The 21,915-nt window shown below is 38.6% G+C and overlaps 1 protein-coding gene across 1 annotated transcript in view; it reads left to right on the forward strand.

Annotated features, from left to right (window-relative positions):
• NR3C1 (nuclear receptor subfamily 3 group C member 1) overlaps positions 1–21,438 on the forward strand; it is a 96,237-nt gene extending 74,799 nt beyond the window's left edge. Inside the window, exons 6-9 of the mRNA XM_066612513.1 lie at positions 990–1,134; positions 9,381–9,511; positions 10,570–10,727; positions 14,473–21,438. Of these exons, the coding sequence (XP_066468610.1) occupies positions 990–1,134; positions 9,381–9,511; positions 10,570–10,727; positions 14,473–14,625 (587 nt within the window). The 3' untranslated portion in view covers positions 14,626–21,438. The remainder of the gene's footprint in view (positions 1–989; positions 1,135–9,380; positions 9,512–10,569; positions 10,728–14,472) is intronic.
• Positions 21,439–21,915: the final 477 nt, after the last annotated feature.

The raw sequence follows: 21,915 nt of genomic DNA on the forward strand, positions 1-21,915 counted from the left end.
TGTAAGAAATGCAGACATTGGCAGCTTAGGAAATCTGCAATATGCTATGCTTTTAAGAGGCAAGGGGGTTTTCTATAGGAAAACCTGACTTTAGTCTGCCATTGAATGGGGCTTGCCAAGAAATTGCAACCTGCTGCAGAATCCTTGCCAGTGACAGCACTATACCTGTCTCCTATCCTTGTTCCTCTGACCTGTGTACAAGAAAGGTAGGATAGGCCTTTTTGTTTTTTCAAATGTGTGACATGCATTTTGATTATTCCCTTTTTCTGAGAAATCAAGAGGCCAGTGAGGCTTTATTGGCAAGTCTTACTTCTAAACATTGTTTTAATGTAGTCTGCCAGCTATTTGTCTCTATTCTGCATTTTTATACTTTCCAACAAAAATGACTCAAAAGTGCTTTACATAGCAAAAGTGATTAAGAAAGAATTTCAAAATGCGATTCCCTGTTCCAAAGGGCTTCAAAGTCTAAAATTCTATTTGGTAATCTTGTATTTCCAACCAAGTGCGAATCGATACCTTGAGTTTGGGAGAAGGACATGGACATGATTTGCAGCACAGACAGAAGTGCTTAGCTGTTTCCCACCAGACTCTTTCCCCAAAAATCGCAATAAAAATATGGGTCTGAAACCCTCGGGTGGGATGGGAGAGTTTCATGGGAAAGAGAAGGGAAGGATTAAGCACCCTTTCACCTCTTGTCCTGTCTCTAGTGCAAAGCACTCTAAGAGTGCTTTGCAATTTGCCCCTAATTTTAAAATAGGGTATTTGCAGATATTGATGGGCTTTTATTTAATGTCCTATCTTGCAATTTAACTTTAATATTTAATGAAATTACTGGGACAATGTTTCTCAATTGAATTTAGTTGTTGCAGTTTGGCTTGGGATTGTCAAAAACCATTCTGTACTATAAATTTCAACATGCTGGTTTGGGCAGGCAGTGCTTTGATTATGTCAGGAAATGTGTTAGAGCCAGTTTATTTATTTTTAATCAGGTTTCAGAAACTTGCATCTGGATGACCAAATGACCCTCCTGCAGTATTCGTGGATGTTTCTGATGGCTTTTGCTCTAGGATGGAGATCATACAAGCAGTCTAATGGAAGTCTGCTGTGTTTTGCACCAGATTTGATTGTTAATGAGTAAGTAGCACAAGTCCTTTTCTCTGTGTCTTTAATACTTGGTTAAATTTCATGAAAAGCTTCCTGACCTTTTTTTTGCTCTGTAATGAGAGAACAATTGCTTGTAAAATCAATTTTTCATTATTATTATTTGAATATTTAAATTGTCATGGACTTCCTAGAAGAAGGATGTTTTTCATTTCTTTGAAGACATCATCATGCATGACCATAATTGCCTGTACTGAATATGGCAAAAGTGGTATCACAATGGGGTGGTATTCTTTAGAACAGTGGTTCTCACACATTTAGCACTGGGACCCACTTTTTAGAATGGGAATCTGTCAGGACCCACAGAAAGTGATGTCATGACCCAAAGTGACATCATCAAGCAGGAAAATGTTTAACAATCCTAGGCTGCAATCCTACTCACACTGACCCAGGAGTAAGACCCATTGACTATCATTAAAAGAATATACATAGTAGCTTGTTAAAATTACAGGTTTGTAACATTTCCCCAAATGTAGTCATATACCATGAGAGCATCAAGTCTAATATACTAAAAATAAAACATTGAAATGAATGGGACCCACCTGAAATTGGCTTGCGACCCACCTAGTGGGTCCCGACCCAGTTTGAGAAACACTGCTTTAGAAGTTATACTTGTGCAACAGTAGGTTAGCAAGATGGAGGGAGATCAGGAATGACCAAACAGAAACGACCGCATGATACCACCCCACTCCTATCAAGAAAGAAGGAATAAAACTGGAGCTATAGTTAAGCCTTTTTATCTGTGGGGGTTCCATTCTATGACCGCAAATGCTGGAGCCACAGATACTGAGGTCACACTGTACTTACTTTGCTCCTACCTGTACAATCCTGTACAAGTCCTATTCTTTTTGTTTCATTTAAAGGTACTACAAAGAAAATTACTGCTTCCATACCCCCTTGCATCATTCCTTCCTTATGTGGTCCTTTTAGACTTCAGTGGACCATGTAAGGAAGGAGCAGAGTGATTGAAGCAGCTCACCACTGTCTGTGCAATTTTTTCAGCTTAGGCAGTGGTAGACACCTTGCCTACCCCCCTAACTTTGCTCCTTAAACTCCCTTTAAGTTTAAAGCAACAGCTGTTAATTTCTATTGGTCTGAATACTTTGACCCCATTTTTTACATCTGTGAATCCTTTTGTCATAATAAATTAAGAGTATTAAATGTCCCTGCTGCTTCTAAATAAGCTCATGCCTTCAGATGCCCTCTGCAACGTGAATTCCACATAATAGATAGTGACATCTCTAATACGGTTGTACTAGTAATACTATAACACATTACAGTCATTCCTATCATAACACTACCATAACACCTACCATAACATAACAAACCAGTTAGTACTGGTTTGTTGCAACACTTTGTCGCAACATGATTGATAGCTATTTTAACAATGGGAGCAGTACCAATCAGCACCCATTTCTTGCCTGTTAGATGCACAGTGTCTCCAACAGCACTGCTTCGTGCAGCATTTGACTTTAGGGGAAATGTCCCCCTACACTATTTGAGATACTGCTGTAATGGCCTTTGTGTGGCACTGGGTGATGGTACACAATTGGAAAATGGATTGAAATAGTAACTAGGAAAAGAATGTGAATTAAACATATGTGGCTTCTGTATTTCAGTTCCTTGTAAAAGTTGCTTTCTAGAAGCAACTAGGGTGAAGTAGATTTTCACCCTAAAATTCAGTTTGGTTAAATTTTAGCCATGTTTCTGTGTTCACTCCTATTATAATGCCAGACTATTCAGAGATTATGAGATATTCTCACCAATTATTGTTGCAACATGGATTAGTGGGGAAAATTCACAAAGTGTGCATTTACATTTCAACATATAGCTGGATGATACAAAGTTTATAGGTCTGCAGCATAAATAGACTCTCAACAAAGATCTCGACTGATTTACTGACATAGACCAGGAAGTCATCCTGCTTGACCATCTGAAGAATCAACTGGTCTTCCATTGATCTTTCCCATGGCTTGTGGAAGAGTTGCTGATTACGTTGCTGATCCTCAGAGATGATTATGTGATGTCACCAGCAGGCAGGGAAGTTCATACACAAAGGCTGTAGTGTGGCAGTGAGCTTTGTGCATCCTACAAGGACAATGGCTTTCTGACCTCTCTTGGTGCACAGATGGCTTCTTTGCAGACCACACAGAGGGTCCAGCTAGGAAGACGCTCCAGTTGAGTTGGGGACTGTTGAAGGGAAGGAAATATGTGAAGTAGATGTGTGCCAGCCCTTTCTCATAGCTTTGTCTGAGAGCTGGAAGGACCAGATAGGACCAGGCACTGTTATTTAAGTGCCTCCAGGGGTTTGTAGCCATACATAGATTTCTGGAACTAGGTACCTGATCTTTTATCAGCCTCCGTTGTGCAGCCCTATGAAAAATGTGTGCCTGTATTTCTTTGTCTGCTTGTGGAAGGAATCAATCATGCCGAACACGGAAGTGTTGGAATAAAGAAGTGGATTACTGCCAGATGGATTAAAGTTTATAACTATAGGTTAAATGCAATGTTGAAGATAAATGAAGCTTCAGAATAAGCGAAGCTCAACTAAATACTTTCCTAAAGCAGCTTCTGTGTCTTGAGGCAGTGGTATGTTGCTTTCTGGTACTGCTTCACGCTCTGCTTGCATGCTCATCAGCTGGCACTACCATTTGATCTCCTGGGGAGTCAAAGCATGGGGTCCAGGCTTGGATATCTGTGCGTAGAAGTAACTTACACTCTTGTGATTTATCTCTTTGCAATACATTTTCTAGGATTTGTGTTTCCAAAAAATGCAGATCATTTCTGTAACTTGAGAGAAGAGAGTTTTTCATGTCATTGAACGTGTCTGTGTTCCCAGTTTAAGGTTACACTGGTAACCTTACTAGTTTCTGTAAATGGGTGCATTCTGAAATCACCTACCTGTAGCTGGTAAGACTGATGAAATTAAATTTGCCTAACTCATTCTGCCCTTCATCATAAAACTGTTATAAAATGCCATATTTAGCTTTTACGCCATGTTCAGCATCTCCCTCCTTTTTTTGCTTTTACTTTTGTTTGATATCAAGCAAGTATTACTACTTTGATATTTGCTTTGCGTTTCATGCATATAATTTGAAGAGTTGTAGAGAACTCATTGTTGCTTGTGAACTTGTATCATTTGGTTGGTTCTAATAAAGGTATTACCATATACAGGTTGAGACTAATTATTCGGTGGATTCCATTCCAAGCACTCAAGTGGATTAAAAAAAAGCACTATAGCAAATCAATTTAAAAAACAAAGTTTCTTTGCTCCAGTGATTGAAAAACAGCCTTTTGACTCTAAGATAAGAGTCATTAAGAAGACAATCCATCGGCACTTCACTCAGCCCCTCCCTTCACCAATGCAAAATGATCACATTTCTTTCACTTGCTGGGGGTAGGGAGGGGTCTGAAGGAGAAAGAAGGATTGATGGATTGTTAGCCTGCTGCCCTCTCTCTCTCTCTCTCTCTCATTAAGGAGGCTGTTGATAAAGGACTGTTCAGTTTTTAAAATTGATTTTAAAGGGATGCATTTTTCCCCTTCTCCGAGGATCAGCACATTCTTTCTCATTTGCAGGGGCCATTCGTGTTGAGTCAAATCCCTGTATAAAAACTCCGTGTATAAATAGGCTGGACCTGTAGTTGCTTTCAGCTTAACATACTAATTGCAGCACAACAATGAAGGATTGCTATTCTGTAGGCCTGTTAATGGATCGTTCCATTAATACAGTAATTTTCTACTTTTTTCATCTCACGGCACAAGACATTAAAATTGTCAAGGCACATCATCAGTTTTTTGACAATTAACAAGGCACACATGGCTGTAGGTGGGAGGCTCAAATCCCCCAATGGCCCTGCTACTAAATGACCCTCCCCCAAACTATCGAAACACACCTGCAAACATTTTGTGGCACATTAGTCGAAAATCACTGCATTAATAGTTTTTGCTTAATAAGTCATAAATGCAGTAACTGAAATCATCTGCTGGTCAAGATCGCTCTCTTAGAATTTCACACCACAACTTGAACTTGCATTTAACCATTTTTGAAAGACAAGCAGGAAATTCTAGTTAGTCTTCGCAACATGTGAGACACGTGTGCTGTGCAATACAGCAAGCTCTCATGATTTTGCATTGCACAGTATTTTTGAAAGACAAGCAGGAAATTCTAGTTAGTCTTCGCAACATGTGAGACACGTGTGCTGTGCAATACAGCAAGCTCTCATGATTTTGCATTGCACAGTATTTTCCATTGGTGGTGATATAAATTTTTTTAATCTCTCATTTACTACTGTAATTTCAAGAATGTCGATGAATTAGCCTGTAGTAATGATTAGCAGAATTAATCATATCTCCTATTTACCTGTCTGTTAGATGCTTAATAAATTCAGGTGATTTAACCTTCCTTAAATTTGGCCTGTGTTACCTTACAGGTAAAAATTTTTTGATTGAGCCCCGCAGCTCCTAAAGCTGGCCCTGTAAACACGTTGTAAGTAGCAAATGTGGTGTGCTGGAAAGAGAGATGGACCAGAAAGATTAAAATCCCTCTCTGCCATTACCAGGTGCTCTTAGTTCAGTCAGCCAAACTAGCTTCTGAGGTTTGTTGATACAGTGTTTGTGCTGATTTGCTGCTTTTGTTTAGTAAGACATGAAAAATACTTCTGAACTGTAAATTGAATAATACTGTAAATATAGGGACTTAAGGAATGTAAATGGCCACCAATGTTGTATTTTTAGTCAGGTTAAATAGCTCTCTTTGAACCTATAATCCTAGTTTTTCTCACACACAAACACACCCCACTCAAAATAGTAAGCAGTGTTTTGCATGGTATATACTGAAAGGAGGAAGTGGGAATTGTAATTGCAGGATAGTTATAATGTAATTACATTGCAAATTTGCTGTAACCACCATATCATTACTAATTATTCATTATTAATAGCAGAGAAGGTTAGTTGCAGGAATATTTGTTTATTTTCTCATTCTTAGTTGTACACTTTGAAGTCATAATTACAGGTAAATCATATTCCTAAGACTCTTTAATTACAAAATATAACTAGGTGACACCAGCCATTATGTTGTACTTAATTGGTTAAGAAACATTAGTAGATAAAAGAATAAAATCATGCACTTAAATGTGAAGAACTGATTAAGGAAGAACTTCCCATTGTACATAGATTGCAATTGCAAACTATAATTGGACCTCAGTATCTCAGGGGATTCTGGTCTCTGAAACAAATCTGCTGTCGGCCTGCAGGGGACCTCTGAACTTGTTTCTCTGAAGGCCTGCCAGAGGCCTCTAAGATGCTTTCAGGTTTTTTGAAATAAAACAAAAGTATGTCGTAGACACCTGCAAACAGGTGTTCTGAAACACAGGGAGGCTGTACATTACCTCTCCGCACCACAGAACACCCTCTGGACACATGACTGGAGGATACCTCAATGTACACTGTATAAGTCGGCCCTCAATGCAGGTCAAGGTACCCATGTTGAGTCAAATCCACAGATGACAAGGTCTGATCTGTATTAAGGTCAAACCAAGCTCCATCTAGTCCATCAGCCAGCCAAATGTCTCTGGCAACTTGCAAGGGCATGAAGTTGATTATCTTTTCTTTTTGTTTGTCTGTTGCATCTGGTAGTCAGAGGTATACTGCTTGTGAACTCTGAGGTTCCATATGGCTATCATTGGTAATGACTCTCGTTCTGCTGAGTTGTTCCGCCAAGCTGTTTAGTTGTCTCACATCTAGGAGTCATCACTACATCATGCAGCAGTGAATTCCATAAGTTAATTATGCATTGTGTGAAGAAGTACCATGTGCCACATTGCTCTGTGAGCTTACCTGCACTTGTTTTTACTTTTTGTTTCTGTGAACATGAGTGGTAGGAGAGGGACAATTCAGAGCATGGTATAGTAGAGCATTGCAGCAAATGTTGGTCAAGAACTGGTGAATGCTTAAAAAGGGAAATGATTTGTGGTGTCAGGGGCTTAGATTTCACCTCTGCTTTGTATTCCCTTTGTATTCTCTTATCTCATTGTTACAGTTTGCCTTCCATAAAATATATGGGTCATAGCAACAAAGGTAAGATGGAAAAATTTGGTGTTTAGCACTTAGAACACGTCTGGCCTTGTATTACATTTTGGTCTTGGACCAATCACTTGTTTCCGCTATTCCAGCACTCTTGTTTTCAGCAGTGGCTAGCCAGATACCTCTGGGAAGCTTAAACGCACAAGGGTGGAAGCATACCTGATTGTCCATGACACCTAGTATTCAGAGAGAGAGAGAGAGAGAGAGAGAGAGAGAGAGTGAGTGAGAACTTTGGATGAGTGGAACCAAGGACAGGTGTGGGGGTATCAAAGCAGGAGTAGGTAGGATTTTTCAGTCACCCACCCTCCTCCAGTTGTTTAATGTTAAGGAATTATTTCTCGACAGCTATACCTCTCATATAAAATGTATATCCATTATAATTGTGGCATTATAAATGACAGACTTTGAAAGCACCTAAAATATGGCCTGCATCTTAGCACACCTTGAGATTTTGATGCTACACCCCACATCCTCTTCAAACAGCAACATATGGCAGGGTGTGGGCCTGTCTGCCAGCTACATTCCCCTGTCAGAGTGTGAAAAGGAAGTAACTTTGAAAATAGAAAAAAAAATTCTGTAAAGCATGATACAATTAATCAAATAATTTAAATTGAACTGATTTCTGAGATTGCGTTGTCATTAAATATAGTAAAATGCACAAAAAATTGTGCCCCCCAATACAAAAACCAACACAAAGCACTTATTTTCTATAAATGAAGACCTGAAAATTCTCATTCTAGTTGGATTCAGTTGAGAAACTGTCAGTAATGGTTTTATTTGCTACTGGTATGTTCCAGTTTCTATTTAGGACAAAGAATTATATTAATATGAATGATAGCCAGAAGCTTTGTCACTTAATCCTTTGTTCTGCCTAGTTCAGTGTGTGACAGGATTATTTACAAAGCACAGAATATAGAAGATGTCATAAAGTGATATACTCCCCAGCCCCTTCCCTTAGAAAAATATGTACGTTTACACTAATCTTTGAGTTCACTGTCAGGAAGAGAGTCTGTCACTAATATCACTAGATTTTCTTTAGTAAGCATTTAGTTTACCCTTCCAGTTCTAGCCAAGTACTAACATTTTATCAGCAACGACTAAAAATCTCATGCTAGTTTAAAAACTACTTGGAGCTGACTTTTGATAGTCCAAATTGAGGATTTAAAATAGAAAAAGCATATTTAAAAGGACTCATCTGTTAATTTTCTCTGTGCCAAAACAAAAATAACTTCTGCATGTTTCTTGACTGGAATCGGTTCTGTGGAGCATGCAATTCCTTTTTTTAATATTAACAATCATAGAATGTTAAGAGTTGCAAGATGCCTTGTAAATTGACTAGTCAAACCCTCTACTCATTGCGGGCTATTACAATGTCTCTGACAGCTGGCCATCCTGCCTCTGTTTGAAACCTTCCAGTGAGAGATACAGACCTTGCAGCTGCACAAGGCAGACTGTTCCAGTCTTGGACAGCTCTTACACTTAAAACTCTTTCTCACGTTTAGCCTAAATCTACTTTCTTGCAGTTTCAACTCATTGGAGCCCCAGAGCTTGGCTTCCAGTTCCATTTCCAGAAGTGCTAGTTATTACTTTTAAAGTCATAAGCTGCATAGCGCTTAGGATACTTAAAGCAATTCACTTACCATGTTTCTGAGCATTGTGTGGCTGCTAGATACTGTCTTATTCTGTCATGAAGCTGGCTTGCTGCCAAGATAGTTGCACTGTAATTTCTGGAAGTTACTACTGCTCATCAAAGGAACAGCCCCTTTTTACATAACAGCCAAACAAATACAGTAAAACTCCAATAGTCTGGCATCCGATAATAAGGCATTCCCAATCCTTTGGGATTGAAATGACTATGGTTTGGTTTGAAAGAGGTAAATCTAGGAAAATCAATTTTTCACCAGATTTGTTTAGATTTGTTTCACAGCCCTCACATCTCCAGGCCTTTGCTGTTTTATCTACATCACATTGCTTCCAGATAACAAAACAATGTTCCTGAAGGCTCTCTGACTTTCTTTTTTTGATTCTTTTGAAAGATTTATTAGACAATGATTTGTATTTTTTCCCAGAATTATTCCATACAGAAATGGATTGGTCTCTTTGTACTGATGTGGATGTGCGTGTGCTCTTTCCTCAGGCAGAGAATGAATTTGCCCTGTATGTATGAGCAATGCAAGCGTTTGCTGATGGTTACTAATGAATTCGCTCGGCTTCAAGTTTCATATGAAGAATATCTCTGCATGAAAACTTTGCTGCTTCTCTCTACAAGTAGGTGATCGTTGGTGTTCTTCTGTAGCGTTTTCGTATATATTTTTGCATTGTGTAAGTTGTGTTCCTCCTTTCAGCTGGAATTGGGCAACACTGAACCTAATTTGAATCATTTCATTCCCTGGTGCCCATTGCACCTCCCCGTTCCTAGGACACTTTGTGTGTGCATACATAAAGCACAGTCAGGGCATATACGCTGGTCATTGCTAAAAAGTGCCACTTGTCACTGAAGTGCTGAATGCAAGAAATTTTTCTGTATAAAAATTTTAAAAATTATAAAAAATTTTGTATATAAAAAATCACCACCTGCCATAACGGGTAGTACAAAAATATGTTCAAATTATGTGATTTAAGATTATAATGTCACCAAATGCATTGCTTGAAAAAGTTGTGACCTGAGCATTGGCATAGTCGGTGACTTTAAATTCCTAATGAAAGTGGCATTTTGTAAATATTGGAAAAGAGAGACTACATACAGATTGAGGTGAATGTGAGTCTGCGTCTCTGATATAACTGGGGGAAAACATTGCTTGAGTTACGTGGTCAGGTGGTCTTTCAAAATTCTGTAGTATATCTCCCAGCTCATGAATAGTCAAGCAAGGCAGAGGAATAAAAATAGAGAATGGTAGCCATTTATATTTTCCTGGAAACCGTCCTTTTGGAAACATGGTAGACAACACAATCTTATAGACAAAACAAGAAGGGTGACCTCCCTCCTGCAGAAGCTTACAACCACATCTCCTCCATATATGGCTGGACAGAGCCACTTAGAGCTTTGCTATAATTATCTGGGTGCCTGCAGAACTGGTGGGTCTTGAAACTAGTTTGTACTTCCTCTTTTGCTGTACCATGTCGTGGAGAACAGAACTTTTAATACTTGTAGCCTTTGATGTTAACCATAATATTTATTTTGTAGGAAACCTCAACATGCTCTTTTTATTGTCTGCCTGAAGTCTGGATTCTGACAGTATTATTTTTATTATTCTGAATGTAAGGAAAGATATTTAACTGAATGTCTGCAGACTCTGCATTCTGACAACTAAACCTCAATATTTCAGTTCCCAAGGAAGGCTTGAGGAGTCAGGCCCTGTTTGAAGAAATTCGAATGACCTACATCAAAGAGTTGGGGAAAGCCATAGTGAAGAGAGAAGGAAACTCAAGCCAGAACTGGCAACGATTTTATCAACTGACAAAACTTTTGGATTCCATGCATGATGTAAGTGTTATGGCATGTGTGTTCCTTGAGTTGATTCTATGCAAATGATAGTAAGGGCTGGCAATTGGCTTCCTAGATGGAATCTAACTTATGAGAACATCACCTGGGTACACTGTTCCTGCCATTTGAAATTAATTTTGAAATTAAGATTCTGCAGTGGTGGGAGCAGTGAAGACAGGTAACAAAATAGTGTTCCAGTACTTGGGACTACACTAGTTTAGAAATGACAAAAATGAAGTATCCCCTCTAAAAGGCTTTGTTGAGATAATATTATGCTCCAGCCAATTGAAGAGTAGATGGTGCCAAGTTCTGTACTGTTGCAATATCCTGTTGGGTGGAAGGGGGAGCGTCTCCCTGGCACTGGGTAGAACTCGCTAACTGTGTTGTGTTTGCCAGTAAGTAACATGATGTTTTAGGTGTAGCTGTGCGAGTCACTGGTCAAAATGCAGAGGCCTTTGTGCCTGCACATGAAGAAGGCAGTTGATTTTGCTGTCTAGCTGCAACTCTTGTGCTGTATTAGATGGTACTCCAGATGAATCTTCAGCAGAATGTTTATGAAAGAATTGTAGTAGGAAATGAGGTGGCAGTAGTGTATGCCTGATGGTTCTTTATCTTTCCGAGCAGAAATGAAGGGAATTGATTAGGTTAATCTGATGAAATGAGACCCCCTCAGAAGTTTCCAACTTTTTAATATACAAAATGTTGTTTACAGTAATGAAAGCAGTGCAAAACCTAGCTATAAGAAAACTTGGAAACAAAGTTCAGTCTGTATTTGGGGAACAGTTGTAGCTCAGTGGTAGAAAATCTAAGAATGCAGAAGGTCCCAAGTTCATTCTCTGACATTTCCAAGTAGGGCAAGGAAAGCTTTCTGAAACCCTGGAGAGCTGCTAGCAGCCAGTATTGACAGTACTGAGCTAAGTAGACTAATGGTTTGACCCAATACAGTTATCTCCCATTATACAAGCTATCTCTTTGTAAGATTTTGCTATAACGAGGAGTACGAATTCATACTTTTTAAATTCATTATACAAACACATGTTTTGCTTATACAAGATTTTTGTTTGTACTGCATTCCTGGAGAAGATAGAGCAGTTTTTCTCCATGAAGCTCAGGCAATTTGCCCAGTTCTAGCACCTTGCCTTGGTTGTTGCTGTCTCACAGGGTGCGTGCATCCACACACTCCCTCACCTTTGCCACCAGACTCTTCTTCTCCTGCCTCCTCCCTCCATGGAATGGTCCGTTTGCTTGTCTGCTTCTCCATGCATGCTAGTGCACTATAGCAGGTTAGGGGAAGAGTCTGCAGCTGTGTTGGAGTAGCATCAGCTGCAGGAGGAGGAAGCTGACTAAGGCAAACTTTGCCTGGGTTGCTGCTGTGTCACAGCATTCATACATGCTCCCTCCATAACCTATGCAGCCTGGCTCCCATCCCTCCTTGGGGTGGTCCCGCTGCCTGATTGCTCTCCACACATGCAAGTGTGAGCATTCCACAGTGGGTGAGGAAAAGGGGGTGGAGATGCCTGAAGGGAGGAAGCCCTGGCCTTGGGGTGTGCCCAGTGATCGCTCCCAGCAGCACCTGCCCCTTGCAACAGCAAACATGTTCTCAGTGATGGTAGTGACTGCCAGTTACCCCACAAGCAGCCCACTGTGTGTCTTGGATGCCTGCCAAGTCCCTTTTCAGATATACTAGTTGCACAATTTGGGAGCCATTCTGAAGCCCTCAGAGGTCTCTGCAGGCCTCAGAACAGCTCCACACAGTTACCAGAGAAAATCCCTGGTTGCCTACAGAGGTCCTGTGAACCAGGACTGTGGATTTGTATATCTGTGAGATACCCATGGGAGATCTGGGAACAGATCACTCGTGGGTCATAAGGTCCAACTGTATTTGGATTTATGCAACATTTAGTGCAAGGTGTAAAACAACTCTTCTGTGAGTGAGAAAATACATTACGGATGCAAAAGGACATCTTTGGATCATACATCTCCAATCATGTCTGGCAGCTCAGGTTCAGTCTCCATCGCAGGTTTGGAACCTGCAGTTCATCAAAACAGCAGGTCCCAAATCTGCAGATACAGAGGCTGCACCTGTACATTATTGATCAAGTGTAAAAGTTGTCCCAAAACGTACTGTACTGTGCAAACCTTTCCTCTAGTGTATGCACATGCATTCATTGAACAATTTTGGTATCTGTTTTCCTTTCTTTATTCCAACTCATAAGTACAGACAGAGCATAAATGTCTCTGGGTGTCTCAAGAAAATGTACAAGACGTTATAGTGCTTGTATATTTATAATGCTATAATTCACATATGTATTTCATATGGTGTACACAGAAGCAGTTGCTTGACCTAGTTAATTAATTGATTAATGATTAGACCAAGTGCTTGAAATGTTCCCTGTTGGCATCTATACACTGCTGACATATAGTTGACTTAGGGATCTGCAGGCATCCACCAATATGTGTGCTGGATGGTTCCGCACATATCTTCAGTTGCTTCCCTTAGATGTATACATGTTGCAGGGCAGGTTTTCTACAAGGAAATATGTTTGAATTACAGCTCATTGTTTTAATAAATACCAGGTGTTTTGTTTTTTTATACATGGTTTTGGCACAACTGTGTTTAGGATGGTGGGCAAGCTCTTCTTGGCTTAGTTTTTGGAATTTGTTTAATTTTTTTTCAAGCTCCCTTGGCCAGGTTTTGGAAACAGTTCCAAAAGTAGTTCATATGTTTTCCAAAGACATCTAGCTCATAAAGTTGATGCAGTTTTCCTGGTTTTGATGGTTGATTCATAATATATCTACGCATTTAGGATTTGGGCAAACCAAGTAATTATGGAATGTCAGTTGCAACATGAATTTAACATGGTATTTTCAGTGTATTTTAACATGGTATTTTCAATTTAACATGGTATTATAGTATTTTCAGTACTATAGTTATCTGATGGTTTCATCTGGGTACAGATCTTTGTCGTTCTCAAGGTTTAAATTTTACCTGTCTGACTTTTTGATTATCTGAAGTGATTTTAAGGAATAAAATTGGAATAAAGGGTAGCAGGAGGGTTGCATTTTGTCATCTTAGGGCAAAAGTACTGTTAAAGCGCACTAGGCTCTATGTGACATGGCCATGACAATTTTGTTAATTTTTTTCACATGACATGTAGTCTCACTATACATTTGTATATGTATCCATGTACGTCTGATGTGTTACATGGCAGCTCCCCTTCTGGGAGGTTGAGCATCAAACATGAGGTGCTGAAATGTCTGTGCTGGCAGTTACTGTACTAATTTCAGGTCAGAAGACAAGGTGCTGGTTTTGCTCCTATAAACTTTTAAATGGAGTGGAATCTGGCATATCTGAAGGGCCATTTGTTTCCTTATGTCCTGTTATACTTAATTTGAACTATAGTTGCCCTGTTGAGACTATCCTATGTACAGCAAATCCTGATAATCATGCCATGAAGAGAGGTGTAATTGGTGATTTCCCCATAGTTGCAGAAGTTTCTCCTGAGAGTTTAACTCAAGTCTTGATTGTTTTCTGGAAATGTTGTAAGTGCTTTTATTTAGAACAGTTTTTGTGTAACCAGAATTAAATTGGAGGTGTATATTGTCTGTTGAAAGGGTGACATCCTCTCTTTCTGATGTAAATCAGTAGGGTTTTTATATTTAACAGGGTATTTCACAACACAGCACCAACATTGTTTCCTTGCAGTGGAAAATTGGTTTCATCTTGCTTTCTTATCGTTTGCAGGTGGTTGAGAATCTTCTAAGCTTTTGCTTCCAAACGTTTTTGGATAAGTCCATGAGTGTTGAGTTTCCAGAAATGTTGGCAGAAATCATCAGCAATCAGTTACCAAAATATTCAAATGGGAATATCAAGAAACTCTTATTTCATCAGAAGTGACTGCCTTAACACAGAAAGATTGCCTTAAGAAAAAAAAAAGTCAATTATAGCTTCTTTTTTATAAACTAAAAGACCTGTTAATTTTGTCCTTGCAATTATACTGGGTGTTCTTGTTTTTGTTTCGTAATTATGCACTACATGTGGTTTACAGAGGGCCAAGACCTAGGTTTCAGAAGCAGACACCTCAAACTAGAGGAAGAAGAAAAGGAAAGAAATATGGGTTGGGGTTTTCCTCCATGTTACACCATCATATTGGCAGTATAAGATGCATCAAAACCAGCGGTGTCAAGTTCAGAATCTGCATTGTCGACATTCTGCTAGGAATTTCTGCAATTGGCTGGATAAAGTTTTCTAGGTTTATGCTTTGGTATAGATTTTTTTGTATAGTTAAGGTAGCATTTTTGATTTATGCATGTAACATGAAGAAAGTTTACAACTGTATATCAGAAAAGGGAAGTTGTGCCTTTTATAGCTATTACTGTCTGGTTTTAGCAATTTCCTTTAACTTTATATACAGTGAACTAAGCTTGCTCATTTTTTCTTACATAATTTTTGTAAAACTTCAAGATGCCTATTGTACAGCTGTTTTTTAAGGTGGGGCAGCTCATAGCTTGATGACTTCTAGATATTAATCTTTAAGTATATTCGTGTGACTATAGGTTGATTTTTCTAATCTGATCAAGATTGTCATAGTGACCCTTCTAAATTTGGCCTATAAATTCAGCCACCTTTAAAGTGGTGAGGAATGAAATGTATTCCAAATGTAACCTGAACACTGGAAATACATACTCTTTATCTATCATGTTCTTTGAGCTACTAGAAGACAAGCTCTGTCTTAAACAAATGTGTATGAACATGAACTTTTTTTAAAGCAGCCTAGATATTTGCATTTAATGCAGTAGCCATAATTGTAAGAATCTTGGGCTGGATTGACATTAAAACAATCAGTCTTGACTGCCCATCAGGAAACTTTCAGGAAAATATGCATAATTTTTAAAGTTTACTCCGAAATGGAAAAATCAACTTTTTTCCATGCTCAATTTATTGCCATATAAGTGTGTAGTTCTATGTGTATCGGTGTATATTATATATACAGTGGCCACAATCCTGAGCAGCTGTAATGTGCAGAACAAAATTGATGTGCACAAAGAATAGGCATGTCTACTGTTCTCCTTGGACACAACTCAGAAGCAGCAAAACCTGAGTGTTTTTTGTTTTTAATTAGGAGGACAATATTAGTGACCAATTCATACTTCACAACGAAGTGCAAAGTTGTGCATTTGCCTCTTTGGGGGTTCTCGGAACTGCTAGATTGCAGTCTGCGACCCTGTTCCAGAGAAGTAAGAATCATGCTGTGTATGTGTTTTAAGTCTTTCTCTGCCCCTCCTATCTTTCCCCTGGTGACAGCTCTGATCTGTTGGGAAGGGGATGGGGGATTCCAGGACTGATATAGCTGTTCATCTATTCGGCAGCATATGCTCAGTGCAGGACCCCTGGGTCCTGAACACAAGGGGCCTACCCTCACAGCATCTTTTTGCACTACCAGTGGAGCAGATTAACAAGCTGGAAGAAGCCAGTTTCCGCTCACAGATCACACTCGCTGCATTGCGGCAAACATATGTGCTCCTGACTCTTATAAATTGGTGGTTAAATATCCATTTTCTCAGTCAGGAAATACATGTGTATTGTGTGTGTGTGTACATATACATACTTTATGTATACACACACACCCATACACACATAATATCATTGACTTACAAAGTAGTTGTAATTATGCCCAATATTTTGTTTATTGTGATGATTCTTAATAGATTTTGCTTCAAATAAGATTTTTACCTTTATGCAGAAAATAGACCAAACTACAGAAAATGAAACCTCTTACTGATGGAAAATAAAAAATCCCAAATCTGTATATGGTTACACACCCATTTTCACCTCATTTGTCATTGATTGGTTAACCCATCATGTTTCCTAGAGAACAGGAAGATTCCGCTACTGATCTTGTGGTTTAGTGTAGGACTTAGTCTCTGTACAGCTCCAACCCATCTGTATCAAACTACTAGTGTGCCATAAAACAACCATGTATGTCTTGTGAGTTTTTCCTTGTCATCATTGATTTATTTTTTTAAACAATTTATAAGCTGTAGTAGCCCATCCTCTGAGCACCTTAAGAATTTTCTGAAAATTTTAAAATGCTATGCCACTCTATGGAAAGAAGAAGAAAAAAAGATTTTTGCTCTTAATGGCCTAAATATATCTTTAAAAGAAGATAGTGGAGTTTAATAGCCTAACAAGAGAGTTAACAATCAAAATACTATGAAATGAAGCTACTAATATATGTATTTTTAGTTTATACACTCGACTATATATTATTTGGTAGTGTTACTATTTGAATAAAATAATGGAAGGGCTACTACAGCTTTAAAAGCAGTTTATCCAGTTATTGTAAAATAGCTTGTATAGTGTATCATAAGAATGGTTTTTAGATGACAGATTGCTTTATGACACGTGATATATTTTTTCTAGGGGTCACAAATGTGTTGAATGGTAACCCATACAAATTGTGGTTTGTCTGGAAGTATTAATCCTGGCAGCATTGTTCTGAAGTATCTAAAGAGGTACTCTAGTTTTATTACAAGTGTTTTGTTTTGTTGTTTTTCCTTTTCTTTCCTTTAAAAAAATGAAAGGAACATATCCCTATTTAGTGGGAGTTCCTCAAGCTGAAACCTGAAACAATTAGACTGCTGTAAGAAAAAGCACCAACTGGAAGTTGGCTGTAATGATCCAGTTTGTGTGCTTGGTCCTCTCACATTCCAGGGCTAAACTTGCAGAAGCTGTTCAGGTTTATTTGACCTCCACTGCAAAAAATGTAGTGTATTCATGTAGGCCTTTTGCCTAGACAGGCACACCACTGGATATCTGGGGTTACTTTCACATACAGCCTCACAGAGCACAGCAAAACAGCTACATAAATTGGGCAATAAAATGCATATACAGGTACCAGCAATATGTAAATAACAGAGCATAAGTTGTTCAATTAAATACATTTCTATTATTCAAAAAAAAAAAAAAACACATTCCTGGTAAAACAGGAATTTTACCTGAAACCATTTTGTCTTTTCTTAATCCTTTTTAAATGTTAAGCTTATAAAGGAAAATCCCCAGCTATTATAGTCATTACTTGGGAGTAAAATACGCCATTTGATAACAGTAATTGTTCTTTGTGATCCCTGTGCAGTTCTACAGTTGGGTATTGCTTCTCTATAGAATTTCCTGAAGCCCTTCAGCAGTTAGCCAAAGAGCTGGCACTCCTGCATTGCTCCAAGGCTTAGAGGCAGATGTTTGTGCATGCCCCAGGGAGGAGGGGAGCATGATTACACTTAGTGATCATGTGGCGACCACACCAGCAGCATTACTGAGAAGATGCTCTATTTCAGAGCTTTTCCACCAGACTGCCAGCTACCTAAGTGGAGCTCTAAAAGTTGCTAAAAATGTTCTGCACTGGCACAGAATGCAACTGTACAATTGCACAGGGGACCATTCAGAGAATACCACATACAGCTGAGTGACCTCTCCTTCTTGAATAAGCTCTTAAAAGTATGTATTTTTTTAAACAGTTAAAAAGCTTCAGAGTATTTTAACAGAAGTTTGCAAACCAATGAGATGAAAATGTGTACTCTACCTGTTTTTAAGCTAATGCTAACAGACTCAAGTATTTGGTTTCTAAAAGGCTCCTGCAAAGAGAGAACACAAGACCCTGTCTTTACTTCAAAGGAAAATATATCAAGTTAAATTTGGGAAGTGATATGTATTAAACGTTTTAGTTCCTGGTACTGAGATTCCAAAAGCAAGCAGTGTGTACATGGACAAATGTCTATGTAGTTGTTTACCAATACAACTGAGGTGTACAGAAATCCAGTAATGTGATTACACACAAATAAGTACTTTAGCAGTGGGAAAGAGGCTCTAAAGTTTGATTTCATATATTTTTTTCAGTTTATAGACTTTTATTTCACTTTTTAAAAAATGCAAATGCTGATTGTGAAAAAACTTTCAGTTTAAATGTGCTGTCAAGGATTTAAACGCAAGCCATTTAAAGTACATAAGCATTCAACAAACATGTTGTTTCTTGTCTGGCTAGTCTTTTTAGTGCTGGGAGAATCAGCACTTCAAATAAAAGCAGGGAAAATTCTGACTTCTGTCTCTTCAGTGCCTTGCCACATCATGCTGACATGAAAATTATTGGATAGCCCCAGATATGCATGCTGTATGTTACATTTGCACATGGAAACTAATAGGAATGGCCTTTCATAGGATATGTTATGGCATGCAAATGGAGAGAAGAAATTTTACAGCTCTTGCACCAGTAAAGTAAGGACCGGAGCCCCAGGTCTTGAACTTGAGCACGTTTTGAAGTAAATTTCCAGTGGGACTGACTTGCAAGTAAATGTGCTCAGAATTGGTATTCTTTACCAGCCAGAGTAAACCAAAAATACAACATTGAATCATCTTGGAAAAAGCAGCAGAACTAGAAAGTGTGCACAAGTATGGGAACAAGTGCCAATCTAACTTAAAATCACAGCCTCTTAGCTTTACAAAATAGCTATGTATTATGAACACATGAGGGACAACTCATAGGGTGGAGAAACAAGGTCTGAAGCTAGTCTTGTGTGCTGTACTTCTGATTAGAAGAGATTACAGAACACCAAGATCTTATCTGTAATAGAATTTCCACATCTTCATTTTGTGCAGCATGCAGAAAGTTGACTGATCAATTGTATATGGTGGTGTGTACTGTGATCATCCAAAAATTCTCTTAAACCTTCTACGCTTGCAAAAAGCTCTACTGCGCAAATTTTATGGCCCAATTCCAATTTAGTTTTACTTTTTCACTCAAATGGCAAACTCCTATTTCATGTTTAAAAAAATACATAACAGGTATAGCTACAATATGATATAATCGAGTACAGTACAGTTGGATAGTGTCTGGTGCCTAATTTCTGTGGCTCTAGCAAACCTCTGGTATCTCCAAAGGAATTAAGTTGGAGGAAAAAATGCATAAGGAAAACCATTTTTTTCTTCCAATTCAAAAGCAATGGATCCAAAGCTATCCTTTCACATGCAGGAGGTGCCTTCTGCTCAGAACAAGACTAGTTATACCTTGTCCTAAAGAAAAATAAAACTGACTATTAGTGGCTGTTTCTGTTCTGTTAATTATTTTTAAGCTATAATGCAGTGTTTCCCAAACTTTGGGTCACAAGCAGATTTTTGGTGGGTCACGAAACTGAAAAGCTAACAAGGAAAATGTGTTGAGCTCTATGGAAAGTGAAACTGAGTTGAAGGTGTGCATTTACTCAAATGTGCCTCAGTCCACTTGGAAGAGCAGGTCGAGTGCAACACAATGCCACCAGAATGGTCCAAATCCAATGAATGTAGCCCCTCCAAAACACTTTAAAAGGAAGCTCCCCCCTCCAAGCTGAAAAAGGAAAATGTATTGATGTAACGGAGCCACATGTATTTACTCACAAGTAGGTAAATGTGCCTCAGCTATGAAAGGCCAGGCGAAGGGGAATGCAAGGCCACCAGAATGGTCCCAATCTGATGAATGTGGAGCTCAACAGACACTCCAGATGGTGCCCCCACCACCACTGCCACAGTAAAAAGGATAAAAGTAGACTCTTGAGAGCAGCTGGTAAGATGAAACTTTTTTTTAGTATCATAAAGCTAGGTGAGTCCCAACAGTGTCATTTAAAAAGGTGGATCCTGGTGCTAAAATGTTTGGGAACCACGAATCCAGTGTGAAAGCTGGAGGTATGAATAATAATTTTAAAAGTCGGTTAGCCTCCCTCTATGTTGATGCATCAGATGTTCATTTAGTCAACCTCTTGTCCTTCCTTTGATAATATTCTTGAATAACAGCTTGTTTTCAAATACTACAGAATAACAGCCTCTCTTATTTTAGCACCAGTTTTTTTTGGGGGGGGGTCTCATAATTTTTTTTAACCCTTTAGGGTAAGTTGTGGCCCTCAAAGCGTAGGAGGATTAAGACAATGGGTGGCAAGACCCAAGTGCTTGTGCTACTTTGTGTTAAAGCATTTGCTTCTTAGAAAGGGACCAAAGTCTTGAACCCCTTTCAAAACTGAGCCTCTCCCACCATGTGATCCATATTGAAATAAAGGGGACTGTCACCCTGAATGTACACACATTTTTATGCTACTGCTGTTATGTAGGAACAATACTTTCAGGCAAGGATTATAGCCTCAATTTATTGCAAAACATAAAAAAACACTTTTTGAGGCTTCTGTTTTCTGGTAAAAGGCTGTGTGTATGAAAATACCCTCCTCTCCCCCTCTCCCTTCCACCCCAACAGGCCTAATCACACGGATTCAATAGTGTGTCAACATTCTATTTTGTATATTATACAAAAGTTATATAATGGGGACAAATCCTATATTATGCTGGTGTATGGCATTATTAAAAAGCTTTTTTCATTATTTTTATCACAGTAATTTTAAACAGTGTAAAAAATTAAAACAAGTGACTCCTGTTTAAAAATAAAAGTTGTAGTTTTTTATTCATGCCGAATAACTGTAGTAACAATGTCTTTTCCACCTACTCAGTGAAATGTTGGACTGTAAAATCTTGTGTGGAACTGTTGAGCATTTATTTTTCATTTTGAATTTTTGCTGTTCTAGTAAATTCAAACCACACGTCTGTACAGAAGTTGCAGTAAATGAGCGCCATTTACGGCAATGCTGAATAATGGACAGAAATGACATAATAAAAAATCTGCTTTTTCATTATACGTTCAAATGCTATTGTAGTCATTTTTTCTCTCTTATGAAAAATGCTAAAGGGTGAATTACATTTGCTTACTTGCACACTGTTGGTCCCATTTGGAAATTACCATGATTAGTCCCTAAATCATTACTGTATGTCAATTAATATACAACAAGCAGAGGCCTGCAAAACTTCAGAGTGGATATTTTCATTTCTACGGTCTCTCACATTCCCATCCCATTTCTCCCCCATTCCCCATGTGTAAGAGAGATGACAGATCCATGGAATTTCCAGCAGCATGTGAGGAACAGGTATGAACAAAGTAGCTTTATGTTACTGTAAAGCGCTTTGAAATTTCCTTGCATGGCTATAATGGCCTTTCCTTTTCCAGGGTCTACAAATGAAAAAAGAAAAAGGAATGAGTAAATTCTTCTTAATCCCCACATAGAATACTGTTTAAATGAAAGTTGCATTGTTGCTGAAACAGGACTTAAATATCCTTTGGGGAAG

The sequence above is a fragment of the Tiliqua scincoides genome, chromosome 2, assembly GCF_035046505.1.
Source record: "Tiliqua scincoides isolate rTilSci1 chromosome 2, rTilSci1.hap2, whole genome shotgun sequence".
In the NCBI taxonomy this organism is placed as follows: Eukaryota; Metazoa; Chordata; class Lepidosauria; order Squamata; family Scincidae; genus Tiliqua; species Tiliqua scincoides.